Below are 25,720 nucleotides of genomic sequence, written 5' to 3' on the forward strand. Positions count from 1 at the left end.
TTGCTTCCTAAGGCCCACTTGACTTCACATTCCAGGATGTCTGGCTCTAGGTGAGTGATCACACCATCATGGTTGTCTGGGTCATGAAGATCTTTTTTGTTCAGTTCTTCTGTGTATTCTTACCACCTCTTCTTAATATCTTCTGCTTCTGTTAGGTCCATACCATTTCTGTCCTTTATTGTACCCATCTTTGCATGAAATGTTCCCTTGGTATCTCTAATTTTCTTGATGAGATCTCTAGTCTTTCCCATTCTGTTCTTTTTCTCTATTTCTTTGCACTGACCACTAAAGAAGGCTTTCTTATCTGTCCTTGCTATTCTTTTGAACTCTACATTCAAATGGGAATATGTTTCCTTTTCTCCTTTGCCTTTAGCTGCTCTTTTTTTCACAGCTAATTGTAAGGCCTCCACAGACAACCATTTTGCCTTTTTGCATTTCTTTTTCTTGAGGATGGTCTTGATCACTGCCTCTTGTACGATGTCACGAACCTCATTCCATAGTTCTTCAGGTACTCTGTCTATTTAAGAAAGTTAACATCATACCTTCTTAAACTACAGACTGGTTATTTTTTATTTTAATTGTAGGACAGAGTTAGTGTGGCGCATTGGCAAACGGGCTGTCCTGAGAAACTTGGTAAATTAGGGGGCAACTGAGAATGAGGACATCTACCATAGGCAATAGAAATCCAACTCAGTCATAAACAGCCATGCAACTTAGCCCCAGAACTAAGAAACAGAATATGTCCATTCCCCTGGAAATTTCCATCAGCCTCCCCACCACTGCTATCTGATCTCCATCAACATAGATTAGTTCTGCAGGATTCTGGTATCATGAAGATGAAACCATTCAGTATGCACCCTTTTGAATGTGGCTTCTGTCGCTTAACCTAACGTTTCTGAGGCACGTCTATGTTGTTGAGTGTGCCAGTTCTTTTTCGTTGCTAAATATTCCATTATATCAGCATATGATTTGAATATCTATTCTCTTGTTGATGGATTTAGGATTGGTCCCAGTTTGGGATTGTTACAAATAAGGCTGCTTTAAACATTCTTATCTATGACCTTTTGTGGACATATCCTTTCCTTTTTTCTTGAGTTAATGTCGAGGAGTGAAACTGCTGGATCCTAGAGAAGTAATTCATCAAGCTGTTCACTTAAGATGTGTGCGTTTCAGTGCATGTTAATTGTTTCTTTATAACCTACTGCAAACGCAAGACTCAGAAATGCAGTTTTAAAAGCAAACTAAACTGCTATTGGTTTAGTTAACTTGCTTAAACAAGGCACTAAATGAGCAGCAATTTGATTTTTCATTTCAATAAAGTGTGTAAATCCGTGGCAAAAAAGAATAATAAAGTGATCTGAGTTTCTGAAAAGTGAAACCAGTGTGAAAAACAGCCTAAGCTATAGAAAGCAAACAAGCCAGTGAGACAGCAGAAGTCAAGTGCTAGCGACTGCATGTGAGGTCCCCCCAAGTTCAAACGCTGAACCCTAACCCTCAGTGTGATGATACTCGGGGGAGGCGGCCTTGGGGTGATTGAATCGTGAGGATGGAGCCCTCCTGAGTGGGATTCGTGCCCTTATGGAACAGAACTGAGAACTGAGAACTGTCAGTTCTCAGTTCTCAGAACAGACAGCTGAGAACTGTCCCTCTGCTCTGGCACGTGAGGGCCTGGTGACGGACACCCATATGTGAATCAGGAAGTGGGCACTGCCAGACACAGAGTCTTCTAGCGCAGCCTCCACAACTGTGAGAAATGAATTTCCACTGATTTTGACTGAAAAAATAAAACCCCCAAAATTCCAACTCAAGTAAAGCACTAAAGTCAGATCTATTGTAAGGATTATAGTTTTCCGACAGAATCAAATAAAATACACCAGACTTACCTGTCGCTCTGTCTCCTCTGTAAAAGGGGAAGTTTCTGGAGAAGGAAATGGCAGCCCTCTCCAGTATTCTTGCCCAGAAAATCTTGCCTGGTAGGCTCCTCTGTCCGTGGGGTCACAAAGAGTCGGACACGACTAAGCGACCTCACTTTCACTGTAACATGCACACCTGGACGTCAGGATTCTTGTAACCAGGCCCTCAAACTCCATTGCTCATTCTATTTCCTCTCCGTTTCTTCCTTTTCTCTTTCTCTCCGTCTTTCTTTCCTTCAGGGCACTTGCCATCTTTCCTTCCTCCTCCAAATGGCAGTAAGTGTTGAGAGTTGCAGCTTCTCAATTCGAGGGGGCAATAGATTAAGCTAGACTCTTAGCTGATGCTAGATTCCTGAGGAAAGATAGTGGCTCAGCTTACATCAAGTGCCCACTCAGGCTTAATCAGTGTGTGTGTGTGCATGTATGTATGTGCGTGGTAAGGGGAGGGGGTGGTCAAGCATACAGAGAGATTGCACTGTGGTAGAACCACAGTGGTTTCCATGACAACCCTGTGGGCTGAAGAGTTGAAATAAGAGACAAGATCCAGAAAAGGGGAAGGGGGTGGTCAGAGGCAGTTAGACAAATGAAGCCAACTGTGGGTCATTATGTCACTGTGGGTTGTACAGTCATATCTCAGCAACATTTTCTTAGAAACCGAATTCCATTTAGATATATATTAAAGAGAAAAGCTCATAACAAAGAACACAGGAGAAGCTTTAAACCTCTCTGGGTGGGCTCCTGCTTCATCTCCTCTGGATCCTTTTCTGTGTAGCCTTTTGTCAATCGGATAGCATGAGACACGCCCTGGAAAGAGCTCAGCCACACTTCAGTGGCATCGGGGGATTGCAGCTTGTGTTTGCAAGTTGCACAGTGAGCAGTTAGATTTTTAAGCTCCTTGTGGGGAGATGGGGGTTAGCTGAGTTGGGAAGCCAGAGGACGAAAAGGCCACCTGCCATCCCGTAAACAAGACCAAGAGAAACCGGGTCTTCCACTCTCTACCTCCCTGGTTACTTCCGCCCCGCAGGGAACAGCAGGTGTTCAGCCTGACATAAAAGGAATCAGGTCTGCAAGTGTACGCACACGCACACCAACACCCGCAGGATGCAACTTGCGTGCAGTCCTTTGAGAAAGAAAAACTGTCGAGGCTCCCTCCACCAGGAGTTCTCAACCCTGCCCTACGAGGAGGGACTCAGGTCTCCACTCCCCACTGCATTCTCAGTGCCTGTTTTGGTCGAGTCCGGAGCTTGCATCCTTCAATCTGCATGTCCCCGATCTCTAGACTGGGGACAGCAGAGGCCTGCCCTCCCGACAAAGGCTCTGTGAGCTGAAGGTTATGCCGAGCCTGCTGATGGATGGTGTCTTGGCTCTGATGAACCAAATCGTATGCGAAGCACTTTACGGACATTAGTATTTTTGTCCCCACAGCAATCATGGAGATAGGTTGTTAAGTTCGTATACTAGACACGAACACTAGTCAAGGATAAGATCATAGCTCAGATGGTAAAGAATCTGCCTGCAAAGCAGGAGACCCCAGTTCAATTCCTGGATCTGGAAGATCCCCTGGAGAAGAGAGAGGCTACCCACTCTAGTATTCTTGGGCTTCTCTTGCAGCTCTGCTGGTAAAGAATCCGCCTTCAATGCAGGAGAGTTGGGTTCAATCCCTGGGTTGGGAAGATCCCCTGGAGAAGGGAAAGGCTACTCACTCCAGTATTCTGGCCTGGAGAATTCCATGGACTGTATAGTCCATGAGCTCCTCAGCAAGTACGCAAGGGAAATCAAGAACTACATTTTCAGTCCCAAACCACCTGACTCCAAAATCCAATTGAAACTTAGCGTCAGTTTATCCAGCAAAGCAAAGTTAGAAATTCCTGCCCTGTCCTCAGTTCTCTGAGCCCTGAACGCCAGCTGTACTGTAGGCTAATGGAACACTGACAGGAAAGAGGTTTCCATGGGAAATGAGCCTCGCATACCAAAAATATAAGTGAAGACTGAATCACAGAACTTTCTGATCATTCATCAAGCGGTAATGCTTTATATTTGTGCACTTTTTTCTGTAGGTTATACTTTAATGAGGGTTTTTGAAAAATGAATCATAAGAATTCAACCAAGTTGTAAGTAGAGAGCTCAATGGTATACATATAACTTCCTTGAGAGCAATAACTTCATTTTACTCATCTTTGAATCCTTCTCCTTGTGAAATTGCTGGCACAAAGTACGTGCTTGACGAATACTTATTGGAATATGATTCATTCCTCTGTATATAGACGTGTTTCCATATCCACAAAATAATAGAATGTTAGAACTGGAAAGCACCTGGTATACCGGCTGATGAAACTCAGTTTTCCTTTAGATTACAAGTGGCTTAAAGAGGAAGGGGTCAGAAAATTGACTCACAGAACTAAAATTCCTCTCTTATAGACCAAAGTATGTTAGAATATGCTCTTTGCACAAATAAGTTCACTCTGGGGTAAATCTCCCATCAACCACATGAAAGCATGTGTTTCAAATATGCTTCAATAGATTCCATCCAATGATCAAACTGTATCTGATCCAGTTTTAATTTCTCTTGTCAACTGAAATTTATTTAGCAGCACACCTACTGACCTCAGGGCTTCCCGGGTGGTGCTAGTGGTAAAGACCTTGCCTGCCAATGCAGGGGGTAAGATACAGGAGCTCAGTCCCTGGGTCGGGAAGGTCCCCTGGAGCAAGCAACGGCACCCCACTCCAGTGCTCTTGCCTGGAGAATCCCATGGACAGAGGAGCCTGGAGGGCTACAATCCATGGGGCTGCAAAGAGTCAGACACGACTGACACGGCTTAGCACACACACAATCTACTGACAAGAAAAGGATACTAATGTTTATTAAATATGTGTTTATGAGCAGGGCAACTTGTTCACAATGTCTCATTTAGTTTGCCATCTTTGTGTCACCCCTGAGAGTCTGGGTTTTGCTTCTGCTTTGCAGGTGGAGGAGCTGGGTGTCCAGGTAGCACGCTGCCTGAGATTACAAACTCAGTGAAAGGATCAAGCAGGGAAAAATTGAGTCAGACTCTGGTATTCAGAATCCCAGACTAGGGCATTTGTCCACTAAAGCACTCTGCCACAAATCAGAACATAATTCTCCTAAAAGGAGCCGTTCTACGTCAGGCATTCTGAAGCTATCCTGAAGTTCCAGTATGTTACAGCAGAAGCTATCCTCAAGTTTCAGAATAACTTTCACTTTAATCTTCTTAACCCTGATGCTATTACTTGTCATGTCTCATCAAAAACTCAATGTACCTTAATATTTCGGGAAAGACATGTCATTAGCAAGAACACAAGACAAGAAAGACAACAGCGCTACTGTAGTCTGGCCGTTTGACTTGGGCTGTCCCCTGATGTTTGTGCTTTGAATCGCTCATGAATCCACCCATTTATTAAATAGCCCTGTGGTCACAGCCCAGCTCTGGGAGAATTTCTTCCCACTCAAGTATACGCGTTTCAGTCTGCTATACACGCCATTGCTCTTTATTCTTCACTTGCTCCATGTTTGAGAGTAAACTTGTAAAATCCTTATTCCATCATCAATTCAAATGTACAAAACAGTACTCCATTTTCTTTGCAGACTCAGTTTCATCCTTGTAAGTTGGAAGCCTTTTTATTAACTGAAATAAAATCTCTTTGGTATGCAAATATATCGCATTTGTCAACAGATAGCGCATGCGCAGTGTCTCCTGCGTGTGCCCACAGGCTCGCCCGCAGTCATCGCGTTTGGCAGAGGGGCTGAGTGGAGGTTAAAGAAGCAGTATCTTAAATTTCTGAATTTGTTTATGATTATTTTTACCAATTTTTGTTGGAGTATAATTCCGTTACAATATTGTGTTGGTTTCTGCTGTACAGCAAAGTGGATCAGTTATATGTTTACACAAATCCCCTGAAATTTGCCTGCATTCTCATCAGTCTGCAAATACTTCTCCTGTGGATACGTTAGGACTTCTTGAAAACATGACTTTACTCTGGTTTTGTTGTTGTTCAAGAATTCGGTCTCATAGGACTTATTGGAATAACCCTGGATGTTTTGTTTTGTTTTTTTTAATTTTTATTTTTACTTTATTTTACTTTACAATACTGTATTGGTTTTGCCATACATTGACATGAATCCAGCATGGGTGTATATGCGTTCCCAAACATGAACCCCCCACCTCCCACTTCCCTCCCCATAACATCTCTCTGGGTCATCCCCGTGCACCAGCCCCAAGCATGCTGTATCCTGCGTCGGACATAGACTGGCGATTCGATTCTTACATGACAGTATATATGTTACAATGCCATTCTCCCAAATCATCCCACCCTCTCCCTCTCCCTCTGAGTCCAAAAGTCCGTTATACACATCTGTGTCTTTTTTGCTGTCTTGCATACAAGGTTGTCATTGCCATCTTTCTAAATTCCATATATATGTGTTAGTATACTGTATTGGTGTTTTTCTTTCTGGCTTACTTCACTCTGTATAATCGGCTCCAGTTTCATCCATCTCATCAGAACTGATTCAAAAATGTTTACCTTGGGATTCTGTAATTTGTTTTTAATCTTAATTTAACTTCCACTAACTCAGCTCATTTATAACAGCTTTAACCAGACCACCCACTGACTCCAGGCCCCGACAGCTGACTCTAGGTTTGGGATGAGAGGGATGCATTCATGGGATTAGTGTGAAGACATGCCACACCCACTTAAGGATGAGCTTTGAAACATGAACAGACCAGCTAGCCCAAACAGTGTCTGTTCATGTTTCAAAGCTCATCCCTGAGTGGGCGTGGCATGTCTTCACACTAATCCCATGAATGCATCCCTCTCATCCCAAACCTAGAGTCAGCTGTCAGGGCCTGGAGTCAGTGGGTGGTCTGGTTAAAGCTGTTGTAAATGAGCTGAGTTAGTGGAAGTTAAATTAAGATTAAAAACAAATTACAGAATCCCAAGGTAAACATCTTTACAGTGTTTTCCCCCTGAAGTCCCCTAAAAGGATGAAGACAGCAGAGGGGAAGGCATATGGCAGACACAGTCAGCTCCCACCGCGGCACAGAATGCGCTCAGCAGGAAGGGCTGGTGGACTCCAGTTTCACGAGATTCGAGGCTTCCACAGGCTCCCTGTTCAAACCCAGAAATCTGCAACACCAGAAGAGCAGCAGCTTTGACTAGTTAACCGTAGCCAAAGAGTCAGGAGTATGAAGCAAGCAAGATGCTAAGTTAGGGGGGAAATGGAAAGGTCTTGAAATTATGAATTGAACAGCCAGCGGGCACTAATGATGACAGCTAGAGGGGGTGGCAGGGCCTGAGGAGAGGCATTGCTGCCAAATGAATTGGGACTTAAAGGATTTGGTTTTCGTGTCATTGAGGAAAATGATTAAGGAAAATTCCGAGATGAACATCTGCAAGATGCTAAGCTTTTAGTGTTGTGGTAATCCCACTTATATTCTCCACCCTGAAGATTAAGCAGAGCATATGGTGACCTATCTGTGTCCCTGCATTCTGCCAGCTTTCAGAAATAGTCCCAAATCTGACTACTGCTAACGAAGCATATTTATATTCTAGGTTATACAGTTTACATTTTTCCTTTGAGGTTATTAGTCACCCATTTTTTTCTTTATGGTACAAAACATTAGCCTCATGTATGGGAAAATACCCCAAATGCCAAACAGGCTTCTGTGAGAAAGAGCAGTGGATGGTAGGTCAGAGTCAGCACGCCTCCGAGTTGCACACCGAGGAGTGAGTCGCTTTCCTCCAGTGCACCTCTGGCTCTTCACCTGGACAATCTCAAGAAATGGCATCAGCTCAGTCGGGCTAAAGGCTGTAACAAAAACCTGCACATCTCCGTGATCTGATACGGTCTATAAAATAGGATGGATGAGGCGCGTTGCATTCATATCTCAAGCACAGGTGGTGGGCGGATGGTGGCTTCGCACAGGCTGACTCAGGGACGCAGGCTCCCTCTTCCTCGCCGTCCGTGAGGCCTCACCATCCTCTGGAGCTCACAGTCCCTGCTGGAGGCTTCGCACCTCACCCTCCGATCTGTTGAGACCAAAAGAATGTAGAGGCTTTCTCTGCACCACTCAGGGGCCAGATCTAGAAACAGCCGAGATCTCTGCTCCCCTGCCCCTGGCACAGCCAGTCAGACAAGGGGGCCCAAGTGCCAGCAGTCTAGGACCCTGGTCAAGCTGTGCACCCGAGAGGACGCAGCTGGTGAGCGACCCACGCATCCGAGCCTCAGGGCCTTCTACCGCTATTTCTCTGTTCTTTTTAAATTCCAGTTTAAGAGAGCTTTCAAACACCGAGAAAGGGTTGCAGCCAAACCAGAATTTTGCTTCGGTTCTCTGTTTGCTTTATTTCACTACAGTGCTTTTACTGTGCCTTTAAGTCAGAACTTGTTCTTAGGAAAGACCGAAGTGCCACGCATGACATTGCTTGGCATTTGAGGAAGATATGAGGAGTGGAAAGGGAAGGCAGCTTCTGGTATGTGAGCGTCCAACATTCTAAGGAAGCCTGGCCTGTAAGAAAATGAATCTTCCAAACCCATTGATAAATTGGAGGGTATTCGTAACTGTTGACTGAAAAAATAATGCACAGTGTGAGAGCTGTGAGTTAACTGTCATTTGGGGGAAAATGAGGACTATAGCCTGGGAGGAAGCATCTCAGATAGCCCTGAAAAACTGCTGCAAAGAGGCAGGGCGGGAAGGTCAGTGTGCCTGTGATTTGGGAAAGGGGGAGTACGTGCAATCAAGCATGCATTTTTCCAGAAGGTTTCTGCCGGTCTCATGAGGCTTCACTAGTCGTGAGGAACAGTCGTCACCGTGAAGGATTTCAGTGCTTTTCTAGATGCAAGGAGGTGCAAGAACTGAGCTCATGAATCTCCTGAAACTGTCTCGGCATCTTCAGTCTGTTCTGCCCGTTCTTCCAGAGCCCAGAGTGCCTCATTCCCAGTCTCCGTCAGGAACACCTTTCGGAGGCTGTTGAAGGTCAGCGGCTGTGGCAGCGCGTGATTGAATTCTTGTAGCCGTGCATGTGTGTGTGTGTGCTTAGTCACGCGGTCGTGTCCGACTCTTGTGACCCTGTGAACCGTAGCCCACCAAGCTCTTCTGTCCTTGGGATTCCCCAGGCAAGGATACTGACGTGAGTTGCCATTTCCTCCTCTAGGCATCGTCCTGACCCAGGGATTGGACTCGCGTCTCCTGCACGGCAGGCAGACTCTTTACCCATCAGGGAAGCCCTGCAGCGGTAGATGGCAAGTGCCAGTTTGTAGGTGACATACCTGGAGGTATTTTCTCAGTTTTTCTAAATAATTTACCACCGAGTCGCTTTAATGGAACCTCCCCAAGTAAAAGCAAATAGTCCTTTAGGAACTGTGAGTGAATTAGCAGAAAGCGAGGAGTAAGAGTAGCCTCAACAGCAATCATTCACAGCCAGTGCTGCGGAGAGGCGACACCTCCTGACAGCTGAGTGGCTTCCTCCGTGAGGCTCCAGATGAATTATTTTGGAAGCGTCTTTCTTCCCTAAATGTGGTGTGCCCTCACGGTCCAACTAAGGCCAGAATTTTCCTTCAATTACCCAGCATTTCTCATTTCTTCCAACCCCCAGAAAAGCAACCTGACAAGCACAGTTTGACAGAGCAGATGGGAAAGAGGAAGGCCAGGACTGGTGTGCACAGATTTGTGTAAATAGTTGTGAAAGCTTCATCCTTCCCGTTGGCTCACTTATGCATATTATGCAGTCATCGAAATAATTGCCTTAAAACCTGGGAAAAAACTGTGTTCTGAACAGCAGTCTAGGCATTTCCTCTCCATAACTAAAAGAATGGTCTGTATGGATCTGTAAGTGATGGAGTTAGATAGTTCTGTAAATTCAGAAAGATTCAGTGTAAGAAGTTCTGCCCATTCTGAATGGGTCTGCCTTACTCACTGTTCACGTTTTTATGAAGAGGTTTCCTCAGTGGGTATCTCTGTGGTTTCCCCCAAAATGGAAATGGCCATTTTGTGACTAGGTTGCCATGTGATTATGCTAAAACCATGTTCGGCTCCCCTGGTAGCTCAGCTGGTAAAGAATCCACCTGCAATGCAAGAGACTCTGGTTCGATTTCTGGGTCAGGTAGATCCGCTGGAGAAGGGATACGCTACCTACTCCAGTACTCTTGGGCTTCTCTTGCGGCTCAGCTGGTAAAGAATCCACCTGCAATGCAGGAGACCTGGGTTCAGTCCCTGGGTTGGGAAGATCCCTGGAAAAGGGAACAGTTACCCACTCCAGTATTCTGGCCTGGAGAGTTCCAGGGACTGTATAGTTCCAGGAACTGTATGGTGTCACAAAGAGTCAGACATGGCTGAGTGACTTTCACTAAAGGAAGCATGCTTTGGGTGAGAACATTGTTAGAAAAGAGACAAAGAGAAGGAAATAGCATGTTTTTAAAATATGATCAAGTATATTTTATCAACGACAATTTTTGACCTCGGAACTTCTGGAGCACCACTGGGGAATCAAAACTGCGAAACAAGATACATTTCTTTTTAAATTTCAGTGACTTGAAATTCCATTGTGAACTCTCACGGGGAGTTGCTTTCAGTCTATACGCAGTTAGTCAATATACCTTCCTTATTTTGCCTCACACATCACCTTTGTAAAACAAAGCCCTAACTTTTAAATTATTTTTATTAGAGTGACTTGATTTACAATTCGTGTTAGTTTCTGCTGCAAAGCAAAATGAATCAGTTATACATAGACATGCGTCCACTGTTTCTAGATTCTTTTCCCATAAAGGTCATTACAGAGTACTGAGTAGACGTCCCTATGTTAGTCACCAGGTTCTGTTAGTTATCTATGTTGTATAGAGCAGTCTGTATATGCAGAGAAGGTGATGGCACCCCACTCCAGTACTCTCGCCTGGAAAATCCCATGACAGAGGAGCCTGGTGGGCTGCAGTCCATGGGGTTGCTATGAGTCAGACATGACTAAGCAACTTCACTTTCACTTTCCACTTTCATGCATTGGAGAAGGAAATGGCAACCCACTCCAGTGTTCTTGCCTGGAGAATCCCAGGGACGGGGGAGCCTGGTGGGCTGCCGTCTATGGGATCGCACAGAGTCGGACACAACTGAAGTGACTTGGCAGCAGCAGCAGTATGTGTATGTCGATCCCAACCTTCCAGTTTGTGTCTCCTGCCTCAGTCTTCTGGTTACCATAAGTGTGCTTCCTGCGACTCCACTTCTGGTTTGTAAATGAGTTCATTTGTCCCGTTCTCAGATTCCATGTATAAACTATGGCATGTGAGGCTCGTCTTCGACTTCCTTCACTCAGGACTGCAACCTCCAGGAGCATCCGTGCTGTGCAGATGGCATTATCCCGTTCATTTTAATGGCTGAGTGATATTCCACTGAATGCAGGCACCACACTGCGTCCACTCTTTGTCCGTCTGTTGATGGACATTTGTGGTGCCTCCGTGTCTCAGCTCTTGTGAACAGTGCTGCAGTGGGCACTGGCGTGCATGTATCTTCTAGAATCATGGTTCTCTCTGGATGTATGCCTAGGAGTGGGATTATTGGATTATATGGTAACTCTATTGTTGGATTTCTAAGGACCCTCCATACTATTCTCCATAATGGCTGCACCAGTTTACATCCCTTTCAACAGTATAGGAGGAAACCCCTGGCTTTAGAAGCTTGGCCTCATATCTCTTAACTGTGAGACTTTTTCCCTCACCTATTGAAAGTGAATTGAAAGTTATTGAAAGTGAAAGCAAAATCTCTCAGTCGTGTCCGACTCTTTGCTACCCCATGGACTATACAGTCTATGGAATTCTCTAGGCCAGAACACTGGGGTGGGTAACCTTTCTCTTCTGCAGGAGATCTTCCCAACCCAGGGATCGAACCCAGGTCTCCTGCATTGAAGGCGGTTTCTTTACCAGCTGAGCCACAAGAGAAGCCCAAGAATACTGGAGGGGGTAGCCTCTCCCCTCTCCAGGGGATCTTCCCGACCCAAGAGTCTAACCGGAGCCTCCTGCATTGCAAGCAGATTCTTTACCGACTGACCTATGAGGGAAGCCCTGTTACTGAGTATTGGCTAAAAGTATGAATGCTGTGATGAATGATATTCATCTTGCTTGAGTTTCAAAGATTTATTTCATTAAAAATATGAACTCCAAACAAATGTGTGCATTTAGTCATGTAGAAGCTGCCTATGACCCCAGAATCATGATCCTTCCTATATGGTGGTGGTTTAATCACTAAGTTGTATCAGACCCACGCAACCCCATGGACTGTAGCCTGCCTGGCTCCTCTGTCCCTGGGATTTTCCAGCCAAGACTACTGGAGTGGGTTGCCATTTCCTTCTCCAGGGGATCTTCCTGACCCGGGGACTGAACCCCGTTCTCCTGCATTGCAGGCAGATGTTTTGTTGACTGAGCTTCCATGACTTGCTAGATAGACCTCTTCTTATTTTCTGTAGCTGAATGAGACTATCTGAGGTGCCATAGTTTAAATTTACAAAGTGCCTCATTTCCATTTGCTGATTCAAACACTGTCTTCAGCTTTTCAGTGTGTAATTGGCAGTGGGCTTCCTAGGTAGCAAACCAGGTATTTCCTATTAACTTTAAAAGTGCCACCGGGAGTTGTGATGCAAAAATTCCTCACTCCAAATTGAGCATCTTTGTTCACCGACCTGGTTTGGAACCGGAGTACCCAGCATGTATCCTGAAAATCTTCTGAAACCAGCTATTGTGTTTCCTTACAATTGCATAGTAGCTGGTTTTACAGGCTAACCAGGAGCCATTGTACCCTCATCAGGAGCCGGTCACTGGGGGGCCTGGAATCTCAGCTCCACAGAATGAGTTTAAACTGTGTAAATTCTTCTAGCATTGATTAGCCTGCTGAACTCCCAAATCATTGATTTGGTGCATACCTCCTTAAACCTGAAATCTTTAAAGACGTGTGTCATTGCTGAGAGTTTTCTAGTTAGTTTTCTTCACACAATTGAGTATTTCCTTTCTTTTTCATTCTAGGATAATATGAAATACATATCAAAAGAATCCTTTTTACATAAGTGTTAAAGGATATCTTTTTTTTTTAATTCCAAAGGTAATTCACATATTTGAATTCAAAGAAGTTAAAATTGTGCTCGACTTAATTTGTACATATTTCAGTGTCTTACTGACTATATTCATACTTGTGGGCAATTTGAAAGTGCCTCATTTTACTTAAGTGAAGCAGATAAAGAGGTTGAGAGAGAAAAGAATAGAAAGTCATGCTCTTACTTCTTATAAAGTGTTCCATCCAGTACTGTACAAAGAGAAGTGTGTTTTTGCACATGGGATGACAGCTCTTCTATTAATATAGGACAGCAATTTGGAGACACTTGTGTCTAAGTCTAGCAGCCTCCTTGAGAAGTCTTTGTATGTGTACGTTAGTTTTTGAGTTGGACAGACCCATCTGTTCAGTGTTTAACTCTGCAGCTAGATAATGATGCCCTATTTCTTATTACCTCAACTGAAAGAAAATTTTCTTCATAACCAATGTATCAATAATAATATACTACCACTTATTAACAGGAATTAGCTTTATGCCAGACACCACACCAAATACTTACCAAATGCACCAGTGTAAGGACTGTTTCACCATAAATTCTAGGTGAGGATTCTTTGTGGATCATTAAATTGCAGTGATAAGAAATGTACACATCCCATGCATAGTCACTCAGTCATGTTTGATTCTTTGTGACCCCATGGACTATAGCCCGCCAGGCTCCTCTGTTCATGGGATAACCCAGACAAGAATACTGGAGTGAGTTGCCATTCCCTTCTCTTAGGGGATCTTCCCAACCCGGGGGTCGGACCCTCGTATCTGGCATCTCCTGCGTTGCAGGTGGATTCTTTACGCTGCGCCACTGGGAAGCCCAGCAGGTTTCCTGGAGATAGAAGAAGAGGGTCCCCTCTGGCGGGAACGCTGGACGTGACGGCCGGAAGGAAGCAGAAGTGAACAGGAGGAGAGACGCAGGGAGCGTCTCAGTGAGGGAACTGGGAGAGCCCCACTGTGATCATGGAGGGAACAGACGAGGAGGGCCTCTCTGCAGAGGCCTCCCTGCAGCTCATCCCTGTATCACCTCTAAGCATCTTGAACGATTCGGACAAAAAGATCAGAATTATCTTCAAGTTACTTTTGGTTGCTGTGCTGTGTCTCTCTTCAAGGTGGCGCTGCTTCAGGTGCGGCCAGCCGGGCCTCCAAGGTGTGTTCACTTGACACAAACGCTTCAGTTTTCATCATCCTTTTGGAGAGGAAGAATGAGGGACAAAACGCATTTCTGCTAAGCCGCTGAAACCTGGCGCATTATCTGTTATCTCAGCATTGCCTGCCCTATCGCCTGCTTCCCAGGGATGAGTAGCTAGTAAGCAACAGGACTGAGGTGATCCCAGCTCTTGACTGCTTTGCTGTAGTACCGCCTAAACGGGTCCCGTTCCCCACACACAGACCTTTCACCATAATTTGTATCAGCGAAGAGTTTTTGTGGTGCTTCCTACACTGCAGGTTCAGGGAACAATTCCCTAGCTCTAGCCACCAGTAAGTGGCTGGATTCAAGGCTAAGTTCAAGGCTGGATTACTTGACTTGCGCATCCTACACCAGGAGCGATAGTGGTTTCCTAGGGAAAGAGACTACGCCTCCAAGTTTTAACAGTCTGTCTTGACCTCAAGGCTCCCGGTGAAATTAGGAAATGTCAAAATTACTAGTCTTTTCATTAAAATCTCATTGCTATTCCTAAGTTAGATAAAAAGCAAAGAAAACAATAGAAACTGTATTATCCACTTTGAGTTTCAGACTAGCCTCAAATATCTCTTTAGATTAGATGTTGGGGAGCACTCAGATGAGTTGAGCTGAAAATGAGTGCTCCCACATTCAAAGCCTCCTCCTTCTCTGGAGGTGTCTAATCCCTCATATCTGCCGCCCACCTGCCGGTGTTGCTCACTGCTGATGGGCACCTCCACTCAGCCTGCAAGAGAAAGCAGCAGATTGAAAGAGAGACCTGTTGGTTTGACCATTACTTATGGCTTTGTTAGAGTGGACTTTTTAACTGTGTGAACTACGGGGCTGTTTGTGAGTATCCTTCATTCGTCTTTTATTTACCCCAAATAATCTCCAGTGATGGCTAACATTTCTCTTCAGTAAGGGAGACAAATGCTGTGGTAACCCCCTTTTCTGAATGGGGGCATGTGCGCCTTCCATCTACCCTGTGACTTGATCACTGTGGCGTTAGTAACAAATAATATCACGAGTCATTTGGAGAGAGAGCCTTGTAATTCGCATCTCATTTCCCCATTAAGCAGTTAGCTGCTTTGGGCTTATGAGAGTCCGGAGTAGAGACAACATTTGCAGACCACACAGGGGCCTATCCGTCCCACCTGCAGGGCAGGCAGACAGTGGGGATGGATTTCCTGCCTCCCTTGGGCCGCCGTTCGGAGCGCTGGGTCCGGGTGGTGCGTTCCCCAGAAGGTGCTTCCTTCTTGCCCATTGAGGTCAGCTTCTCCCTGGCGTGCCCCCTTGAGAAGCGCTGGAGGGAAGGGAGAAGTCACCGATAACGCCTCATCACGCCCTGTAGCTCCTGTGAAAGGCAGGGCCCCACACCTTACCATCACATTGTCAGAACAAAACAGGATTTTAGTGGATGCGGGGGGAGAGAGATGAAAGAAATCAAAAAGCTCCCTTCCCGACCATGAGAATTCACAAAAATCCTAACATGAGGAAGATTTGCTATTAGAAAATTTTAGAACTTAAGAAAAAACATGAGTTGAAAGACCAAGATCAGGTGTGAACCTATGAAAGCCCTCGTTAAAGTGTCTTCATCCAATAAAAGAGACAGCCTTAAGGGGTGCAATGGCGCGGGCCACATCCACAGTTACTATTACTCGTAGTATATTCCGTTTGCAATTCAATCTCAATAGTAGAACTTGGGGCCTTTTTAACACAGTTTAAAAAATTGTGAATTTGTTTTGCCTTTTTCTGTAGCGAATCTTCTGAGGACTAAGAGGCCATTTTTCCCCTTCTGGTCCTCCATGACAGTGAGCAGTATTTTTGCAGTGTAACAGTGAGGTTCCCAGCTCCCCCTGGACTCACAGATGACGCTGTGACTTACTCTGTGTGCTTCCAGATTACTCACAGAGTAATTTAGGTGGTTAGGACTGGGGAAAAAGAGGAGCAGCTTTGAAAACCTACATACCAAAGCTGAGAAAGTTTCTTACACAGTCTTCAAGGTGATGAAGCCTTACTTCTTTTTTAAATTTACTTTTATTGGAGCATAGTTGTTTTAGCTTCAGTGTACAGAAAAGTGAATCAGTTATGCAGAAACATGTATTGACGCTTCTCTTAGTTCCTTTTCGCATATAGGTCATTACAAAGTATTGAGTCAAGTTCCGTGTGCTGTACAATAGGTATTTATTAGTTATCCGTTATATATATATCAGTTCAGTTCAGTCGCTCAGTCGTGTCCGACTCTTTGCGACCCCATGAATCACAGCACACCAGGCCTCCCTGTCCATCACCAGCTCCCAGAGTTCACACAAGCTCACGTCCGTCGAGTCCATGATGCCATCCAGCCGTCTCCTCCGCAGTCCTGATCTCACTTACATGCGGCATTGAGAAAGGGGGCCCGCACCAGCCTTCCTCCCATCTACAGCCTCATATGAGGCCAGGCTCAGTCCTTCCGCCCTTACTGCACTTTCTCCATCCTCATGGACCGAAGGGCAAAGCCCAAGGATGGGAGCCTTCTTGAGCCTGCTCACAACTTTATTGCAACAGCTTTGTTCCCTTCTCTTGAATCTGACTTACTTCCCTTTTGCCACCCTGGTCTTTTTTCCCCCTAATTACCCCGACTAGAGAGCACCAACAATTCTCATTGTCTAAAAGGGGATGACCCAGAGAGATGTTATGGGGTGGGAGGTGGGAGGGGGGTTCATGTTTGCGAACACATGTAAGAATTAAAGATTTTTAAAATTAAAAAAATAATAAAAATTTTAAAAATTAATAAATAAAATAAAAGGTGTAAAAACTCCATGTGGGAATGACTCAAAATTGGATAGCTGCCTTCCTCAAAACTTTCAAAAACTGTTGAGTCTTTTAGTTCAGAACAAGAAAATGGGATCAATAAACATTTTTCATCCAAAGGTCATAGCTGTGTTTCTCTCCTCCACCCCCACTGGGGAGAGAATGCCTAGAATTCAACCAGTTTCCTAACAGATCTGTGACTTCAAGGGTTAACAAGATGCTTGGATAATTCAGCATCATGAGTTTTGGGGGATCTACTTTGCGACAACCATCAAACCAGATTAAATTCTAAGGCTCATCAGACACTCTGTCTTTCAGCCCGAGAAACAGCATTAACTGCTGGAGTGGGTACCTGAGAAAACTCCTGGTTCCGTGGAAGGTCACTAAGAATCCGGAGGCGTGGCTTCTGGTGGAAAAGCTCTCCCACTAACTTGTTGCACGAATTGGGCGAGTGTTCTCGTTTCTGGACCACTATTTCCTCACCTCTAATTAAGGAGTTGGACTAACTCATTGGTTTCAAACCTGACCTGGAGATCTGGGCCCCACACCCACTCACCACCAACCGAAAGAGACTGGTTGGAGTCTCTATAACCTGATTTTTTTTAAGGAACCTTCCTCAAAGCATCCTATCATCTGACACGTTTACAAACCATTGTAGCTGAGACTCTGTAGGGTCACTTCTAGCTTTAAAACGCTGCACAGTAGTCATTCAGCTGTGTCTAACTCCTTGCAACCCCATGGACTATAGCCTGCTGGGCTCCTTTGTCCATGGAATTCACCAGGCAAGAATACTGGAGTGGGTTGTCATTTCCTTCTCCAAGTTAAAACACTGAGTTTCCATTAAGCTGGTATTCTCTACACTAGTGGTAATCTGGAGTAGCATGAAGCATTGATATTAGTCAGGGCTTCCCTTGTGGCTCAGCTGGTAAAGAAGCCAGCTGCAGTGCAGGAGACCCTGGTTTGATTCCTGAGTTGGGAAGATCCGCTGGAGAAGGGAGAGGCTACCCACTCCAATATTCTTGGGCTTCCCTTGTGGCTCAGCTGGTAAAGAAGCCAGCTGCAATGCAGGAGACCTGGGTTTGATCCCTGGGTTGGGAAGATCTGCTGGAGAAGGGAGAGGCTGCCCGCTCCAATATTCTTGGGCTTCCCTTGTGGCTCAGCTGGTAAAGAAGCCAGCTGCAGTGCAGGAGACCCTGGTTTGATCCCTGGGTTGGGAAGATCCCATGGAGAAGGGAAAGGCTGCCCGCTCCAGTATTCTTGGGCTCCCTTGTGGCTCAGCTGGTAAAGAAGCCAGCTGCAGTGCAGGAGACCCTGGTTTGATCCCTGGGTTGGGAAGATCCCATGGAGAAGGGAAAGGCTGCCCACGCCAGTACTCTGGCCCGGAGAATCCCATGGGCTGTATAGTCCACGGGGTCCCAAAGGATCAAACGTGACTGAGCGACTTTCACTTTCATTGATATTAGTCAACAGAATAAATATATCAGAGCATTCTTTTTAAAATACACGTGATTGATAACATATGTGAATGAAACGATTTATTCAGAGAGCCTAGCACAGTAGTGCGGGCTATATAATGAACACTGACCTCATAGGATTTGCAGTGAAAATAAGTGTGATATCGTGGCTGAGCAGCATCGGCTGGAGCGCTGATGACAGTGAATACTCGATGGATTGACAGCTGACAGGATGGTGACAGGGCTTCCCCAGTGGCGCTAGTGGTAAAGAACCTGCCTGCCAATGCAGGAGACGTAAGAGACGTGTGTTTGATCCCTGGGTTAGGAAGATCCCTTGGAGAACGCAGTGGAAACCCACTCCAGTATTCTTCCCTGGAGAATCCTATGGACACAGGAGCCTGGCAGGCTACAGAGTCTATAAGTCTATAGGATCGCAAAGAGTCAGACACGACTGAAGCAACTTAGCATGCACGCACACACAGGATGATAATAACAGTGACATTGGTTATAAGATCTCACTACTCAAAGTGTGTCCCAGGGGCAAGCAACATCAGTATTATCTGGGCACCGACCGGAATGCAAAGCCTCAGGCTCCACCCCAGACCTCCTGAGGCAGAACCTGCATTTTAACGAGATCTCTAGGTGATTTGTGTGCACACAGAAGTTCGAGAAGCACTGATATAGAAAAAGTCTTGGGGTTCAGCAACTCCAGGGAACTCATACTAGTAGTAAACCATGGGGGTTGGGAGTCACACTCAAATCAGAAGATGCTAAGGCCGGTGCCTTTCTCTTATTCCTTAGAGAGGGTCTCTGACCTGGAGATGTCGGACTTCCTGAATCCCCCTAGCATGTCTTTCTCTCATCCAAACTATAACTGAAAAGCGTTTTTAAAAGCACAGGATTACGCTTACCACGGTACCAATAGCACTGTGATTCTGCTCTATTTTTCACATTTTTAATTATTCAGCTGTTTTATTTGTCACCACTTAGGGAATTATTGCAAAACTTATGTCTACAATGCTACTGATTAATGCATATTTAGGCAACTAAACAGATGTAGAATGGTTGACTGCTTTGATAAAATTAAACATTGATGAAACATATATTTGCAAAGCAATAATGATGCTGGCATTTGTGTAAATAATAACAGATCTAGCTCCCTAATCATCTGCAAAACACAGGGAGGGAGGTGACAGAGTCACCACATACGTCTCACTTTCCAGGCAGATCATTTTCGAGTGTGTGGTTTTTTCCATGTGAATAGAGTTATGTTAATTCGTAGCATCTATTACCATTTTAAAATGAGAGAAGTGAATAAAACAATGCGACCCGAAGCATATTTCCAAAATATGTTATAATTTCCAGAGCTTCTTTGTACTTCATGGAAGGTACCTGTTTTCTAATGTATTCCTCCACAGTAAGGTAGTCTGATTTTATGCACAATGCGTTTTGAGCTTAACTGAATCTATGTTACACATTTGTGTTTCACATTTTAACATCTCTGAAATCGGGATCTGTCACAGTTGATGGCGTGCCACAATTCAATTGACAGCATTTTTAAAATTTTTTTACAACCAGTTGGATCTTAAAGTCAATTAAATTGAAAACTAGGATCTGTAGTGAACTTAATCCTAGTCCACATGCTAAGTCACTGCAGTCGTGTTTGCGACCCTAGGGACTGTAGCCCGCCAGGCTTCTCTGTCCGTGGGATTCTCCAGGCAGGGATGCTGGAGTGGGCTGCCATTTCCTTCTCCAATCCTAGTCCACAGAGCACAACAGACGGAACACAAAGGGATCATTGCAGCCACCTGCATTTAAGGAAGAAGGGCTAGAGAAGAAAGAGATAGAAATGACATTAAATGAGAAATGGTCCCACGGATTTCTAGTTTCACAAGAACCAGAGAGGAGAATCATAGAAGACAAGATAATTTAGCAAAGGGGCAAGAAAGGGCAATAAGGGAGATGGAAAACCAAAGGAGGGCGAAGAAGCACCCAGCTGCCAAATGCAGCCAATGGGTGCATCGCTGTGGCCGCCGTTGAGCGTTGCGTCCCCGACACCAGCCAGGCAATTGGCTGCTCCCTTTTCCAGACTCAGGAGGTGCTCCCAGCATCTCTCAGGGGGTGTTTTCTCTCTGCTGGCCCACACAGGTGGGCCAATCACCCCATCACCTCTGAACTTCCATCTCTTTCCGGTGTTTTATCCAGGCCCACACCACCCATGTTACCATCCAGGTTTCTTGGCTTCCTTAATCAATAGAAATTGGCAAAAGGCCAGACAAGAAATTCAGGCAAGTCTTTCTCGGGGCCCCTACTGCACAGAGACAACCAAGAACAGACAACAGGTCCGCTTGCTTGCTCACTCCCCAAGGTGGGGGCAAGCTGGTCCTTATGTGGGGTGAGGGCAGGCTGTGTCCAGGGCTTGAGCCCGAGGCAGCTTAGATGATCTGCCCAGCCCGCAGGTGGTGCCGAGTGCAGGGGGCAGGCAGAGGACCCTGCTTTCTCTCCTGACCCCGGCTTTTGCTCCTGGCTCTTCAGAAGTGGCAGTTGCTTTTTTGCTTTGTTTTGTTTTTTGGTCTTTTTTTATCTTCTTGTCCACAATTAGCCCCAGCTGCACATTTATTTCTGGTCCTTTGTACATTTGTTGTGCTTTCTTGCCTGAGGAAAGTGTGTCCTGATGCGAGCACAGCCGCAGAGGACCCCGGGGCGCAGGCTCGTCTCCCCGGGTGTGAACGATTTTACAACTTCTGTTTGTTTGTTCTTTCAGGTGATATCAAGATTATCAAACAAATCGACAGTCTCACAGGTATGGCTTTTTGCCAAAGAGCAAAATATTTATCTAAAATTTCTGGGATTTCCAACAAATCTGTTTCCCCCTTGAAGATTTCATGTATTCACCTTTGACTTCCGCTAAAACACTTCCCAATAAGAGATGTGGTAATTGACTTTCCTGCATTTGGGAACAGAAAGACGGAAACTCATAAATCTTTTTAAGGGCCTTATTGGTATTGTTAAAAAGTAGTTTGTCACCAAAACCTGCCCAAAATATCAAAGTCCTGAAGTGTTCATCCTAGTAGAATTGAGCTTGTAGGTCAGTCTCAACTTTTCAGAACCGTCCAATTTCATGGAAAACTTCCCCCAAAACAGTGGCTTGTCACATTTATAACCTAGTCATCCTGTGCTAGGAGCCCTGTGCTGCTGCTGCTGCTGCTGCTGAGTCGCTCCAGTCGTGTCCGACTCTGTGCGACCCCATGGACTACAGCCCACCAGGCTCCCCCGTCCCTGGGATTCTCCAGGCAGGAGCACTGGAGTGGGTTGCCATTTCCTTCTCCAATGCCTGAAAGTGAAAAGTGAAAGTGAAGTCGCTCAGTCCTGTCCGACTCTGTGCGACCCCATGGACTGCAGCCCGCCAGGCTCCCCCGTCCCTGGGAGTCTCCAGGCAGGAGCACTGGAGTGGGTGCCATCGCCCTCTCCCTGTAAACGGCTCCCTTCCTTGCCTTGTTCTCTTCATGAAACAGAGCCCCCCACCCCCCAACTTTCACACACAGTCAGAGGCACACAAATAAATCCAGCTGAGTAACACATTATAGAGATGCCGACCCAGACTGAAGACGGTTGGAGGTGGGGAACAAACTGAGCTACTACCGAGGAACATCTTTAAAACTCCTACAGCGTCTCGGGCCGTCAGCTGCGTTTCCCTCTGGCACTGACTGTCTTTCGTCTCCCTTCTCTACAAAATCCCTCCTCAGGAACTAGGAACCTGTCCCACCTGTAAGCGCTCCTCAACAGGCATCCTTCCCTCATTGCTGTACCTCTTTTCTGCCAGCCCTTTCCTATATTTGCTTTCTTGTCAAGAGAAATTTAGCCTTCTTTTGGATTTTCCAATTTGAATTCTTCACCCTCCACAGCACTCTAAAAATGAACATCCCTTCCAAGAATACACCACCCTTAACTTTCAAAAAAAATTTCCGTATTTTTTGTTCATTTGCAGAATCAAAGCCACTAGAATAACGGGGGTTTTAATAAAACACATATTTATTTGTCTCTCATGGATTAGGCCAGAGGTGGGCAATATGACAGTGTCAATCGGGTCTAGAGATTTCCTTCTTGCTCATGGTCCTTAACACATGCCCTCCTTCTTTAAGATCTACTCATTCTCTCAGATGTCTGCTCCAGACTAGAAGCTAAGTAAATGTGAAGAGCAAGACAGGTGCTCCCCTTCTTCTAGGAGCCTTCCTAAAAAGTCCTTACACTGGCCCACTTATACACTACCTTCCCAGAATTTGGCCTCAAGGCCTAAACCACCTGGCAAGGGAATGTGGAAAAAGTGATCTTTGGGCAAGGGGCATCAGTTCAGTTGCTCAGTCGTGTCCGACTCTTTGCGACCCCATGAATCCCAGCACGCCAGGCCTCCCTGTCCATCACCATCTCCCGGAGTTCACTCAGACTCACATCCATCGAGTCTGTGGTGCCATCCAGCCATCTCATCCTCGGTCGTCCCCTTCTCCTCCTGCCCCCAATCCCTCCCAGCATCAGAGTCTTTTCCAATGAGTCAACTCTTCGCATGAGGTGGCCAAAGTACTGGAGCTTCACCTTTAGCATCATTCCTTCCAAAGAAATCCCAGGGTTGATCTCCTTTGGAATGGACGGGTTGGATCTCCCTGCAGTCCAAGGGACTCTCAAGAGTCTTCTCCAACACCACAGTTCAAAAGCATCAATTCTTCGGTGCTCAGCCTTCTTCACAGTCCAACTCTCATGTCCATACATGACCACAGGAAAAACCATAGCCTTGACTAGATGGACCTTAGTAGGCAAAGTAATGTCCCTGCTTTTGAATATACCATCTAGGTTGGTCATAACTTTTCTTCCAAGGAGTAAGCGTCTTTTAATTTCATGGCTGCAGTCACCATCTGCAGTGATTTTGGAGCCCCCCAAAAAATGAAGTCTGACACTGTTTCCACTGTTTCCCCATCTATTTCCCATGAAGTGATGGGACCGGATGCCATGATCTTCGTTTTCTGAATGTTGAGCTTGAAGCCAACTTTTTCACTCTCCTCTTTCACTTTCATCAAGAGGCTATTTAGCTTCTCTTCACTTTCTGCCATAAGGGTGGTGTCATCTGCATATCTGAGGTTATTGACATTTCTCCCGGCAATCTTGATTCCAGCTTGTGCTTCTTCCAGTCCAGCATTTCTCATGATGTACTCTGCATAGAAGTTAAATAAGCAGGGTGACAATATACAGCCTTGACGTACTCCTTTTCCTATTTGGAACCAGTCTGTTGTTCCATGTCCAGTTCTAACTGTTGCTTCTTGACCTGCATACAGATTTCTCAACAGGCAGGTGAGGTGGTCTGGTATTCCCATCTCTTTCAGAATTTTCTACAGTTTATTGTGATCCACACAGTCAAAGGCTTTGGCATAGTCAATAAAGCAGAAATAGATGATTTCTGGAACTCTCTTGCTTTTTCGATGATCCAGCTGATGTTGGCAATTTGATCTCTGGTTCCTCTGCCTTTTCTAAAACCAGCTTGAACATCAGGGAGTTCACAGTTCACGTATTGCTGAAGCCTGGCTTGGAGAATTTTGAGCATTACTTTACTAGCATGTGAGATGAGTACAATTGTGTGTAGTTTGAGCATTCTTTGGCATTGCCTTTCTTTGGAATTGGAATGAAAACTGACCTTTTCCAGTCCTGTGGCCACTGTTGAGTTTTCCAAATTTGCTGGCATATTGAGTGCAGCACTTTCACAGCATCATTTTTCAGGATTTGAAGTAGCTCAACTGGAATTCTGTCACCTCCACTAGCTTTATTAGTAGTGATGCTTTCTAAGGCCCACGTGACTTCACTTTCCAAGATGTCTGGCTCTAGATTAGTGATCACATCATCGTGATTATCTGGGTCATGAAGATCTTTTTGTACAGTCTTCCGTGTATTCTTGCCACTTCTTCTTAATATCTTCTGCTTCTGTTAGGTCCCTACCATTTCTGTCCTTTATTGTGCCCATCTTTGCATGAAATGTTCCCTTGGCATCTCTAATTTTCTTGAAGAGATTGCTAGTCTTTCCCATTCTGTTGTTTTCCTCTATTTCTTTGCATTGATCGCTGAAAAAGGGTTTCTTATATCTTCTTGCTATTCTCTGAAACTCTGCATTCAGATGCTTATATCTTTCCTTTCCTCCTTTGCTTTTTGCCTCTCTTCTTTTCATAGCTATTTCAAGGCCTCCCTGGACAGCCATTTTGCTTTTTTGCATTTCTTTTCCATGGGGATGGTCTTGATCCCTGTCTCCTGTACAATATCATGAACCTCATTCCATAGTTCATTAGGCACTCTATCTATCAGATCTAGGCCCTTAAATCTATTTCTCACTTCCACTCTATAATCATAAGGGATTTAATTTAGGTCATACCTGAATGGGCTAGTGGTTTTCCCTACTTTCTTCAATTTAAGTCTGAATTTGGCAATAAGGAGTTCATGATCTGAGCCACAGTCAGCTCCTGGTCTTGGTTTTGTTGACTCTATAGAGCTTCTCCATCTTTGACTGCATAGAATATAATCAATCTGATTTCGGTGTTGACCATCTGGTGATGTCCATGTGTAGAGTCTTCTCTTGTGTTGTGGGAAGAGGGTGTTTGCTATGACCAGTGCATTCTCTTGGCAAAACTCTATTAGTCTTTGCCCTGCTTCATTCCACATTCCAAGGCCAAATTTGCCTGTTACTCCAGGTGTTTCTTGACTTCCTACTTTTGCATTCCAGTCCCCTATAATAAAAAGGACATCTTTTTTGGGTGTTACTTCTAAAAGGTCTTATAGGTCTTCATAAAACCATTCAACTTCAGCTTCTTCAGCATTACTGGTTGGGGAAGAGACTTGGATAATTGTGATATTGAATGGTTTGCCTTGGAGACGAACAGAGATCACTCTGTCATTTTTGAGATTGCATCCAAGTACTGCATTTCGGACTCTTTTGCTGACCATGATGGCTACTCCATTTCTTCTAAGGGATTCCTGCCTGCAATAGTAGATGTAATGGTCATCTGAGTTAAATTCACCCATTCCAGTCCATTTTAGTTCGCTGATTCCTAGAATGTCGACGTTCACCCTTGCCATTTCTTGTTTAACCACTTCCAATTTGCCTTGATTCATGGACCTGACATTCTAGGTTCCTATGCAATATTGCTCTTTACAGCATCGGATCTTAATTCTATCACCAGTCACATCCACAACTGGTTATTGTTTTTGCTTTGGCTCCATCCCTTCCTTCTTTCTGGAGTTATTTCTCCACTGATCTCCAGTAGCATATTGGGCACCTAC

At 45.1% G+C, this 25,720-nt stretch overlaps 1 protein-coding gene across 1 annotated transcript in view; it reads left to right on the forward strand.

The window, feature by feature from the left end:
• Nucleotides 1-25,720, forward strand: part of KCNH8 (potassium voltage-gated channel subfamily H member 8) — a 462,629-nt gene that overhangs the window by 386,418 nt on the left and 50,491 nt on the right. Inside the window, exon 12 of the mRNA XM_069582447.1 lies at nt 21,174-21,212. Coding sequence (XP_069438548.1) covers nt 21,174-21,212 — 39 coding nt within the window. The remainder of the gene's footprint in view (nt 1-21,173; nt 21,213-25,720) is intronic.

The sequence above is a fragment of the Ovis canadensis genome, chromosome 1 (assembly GCF_042477335.2).
Source record: "Ovis canadensis isolate MfBH-ARS-UI-01 breed Bighorn chromosome 1, ARS-UI_OviCan_v2, whole genome shotgun sequence".
Classification (NCBI taxonomy): Eukaryota; Metazoa; Chordata; class Mammalia; order Artiodactyla; family Bovidae; genus Ovis; species Ovis canadensis.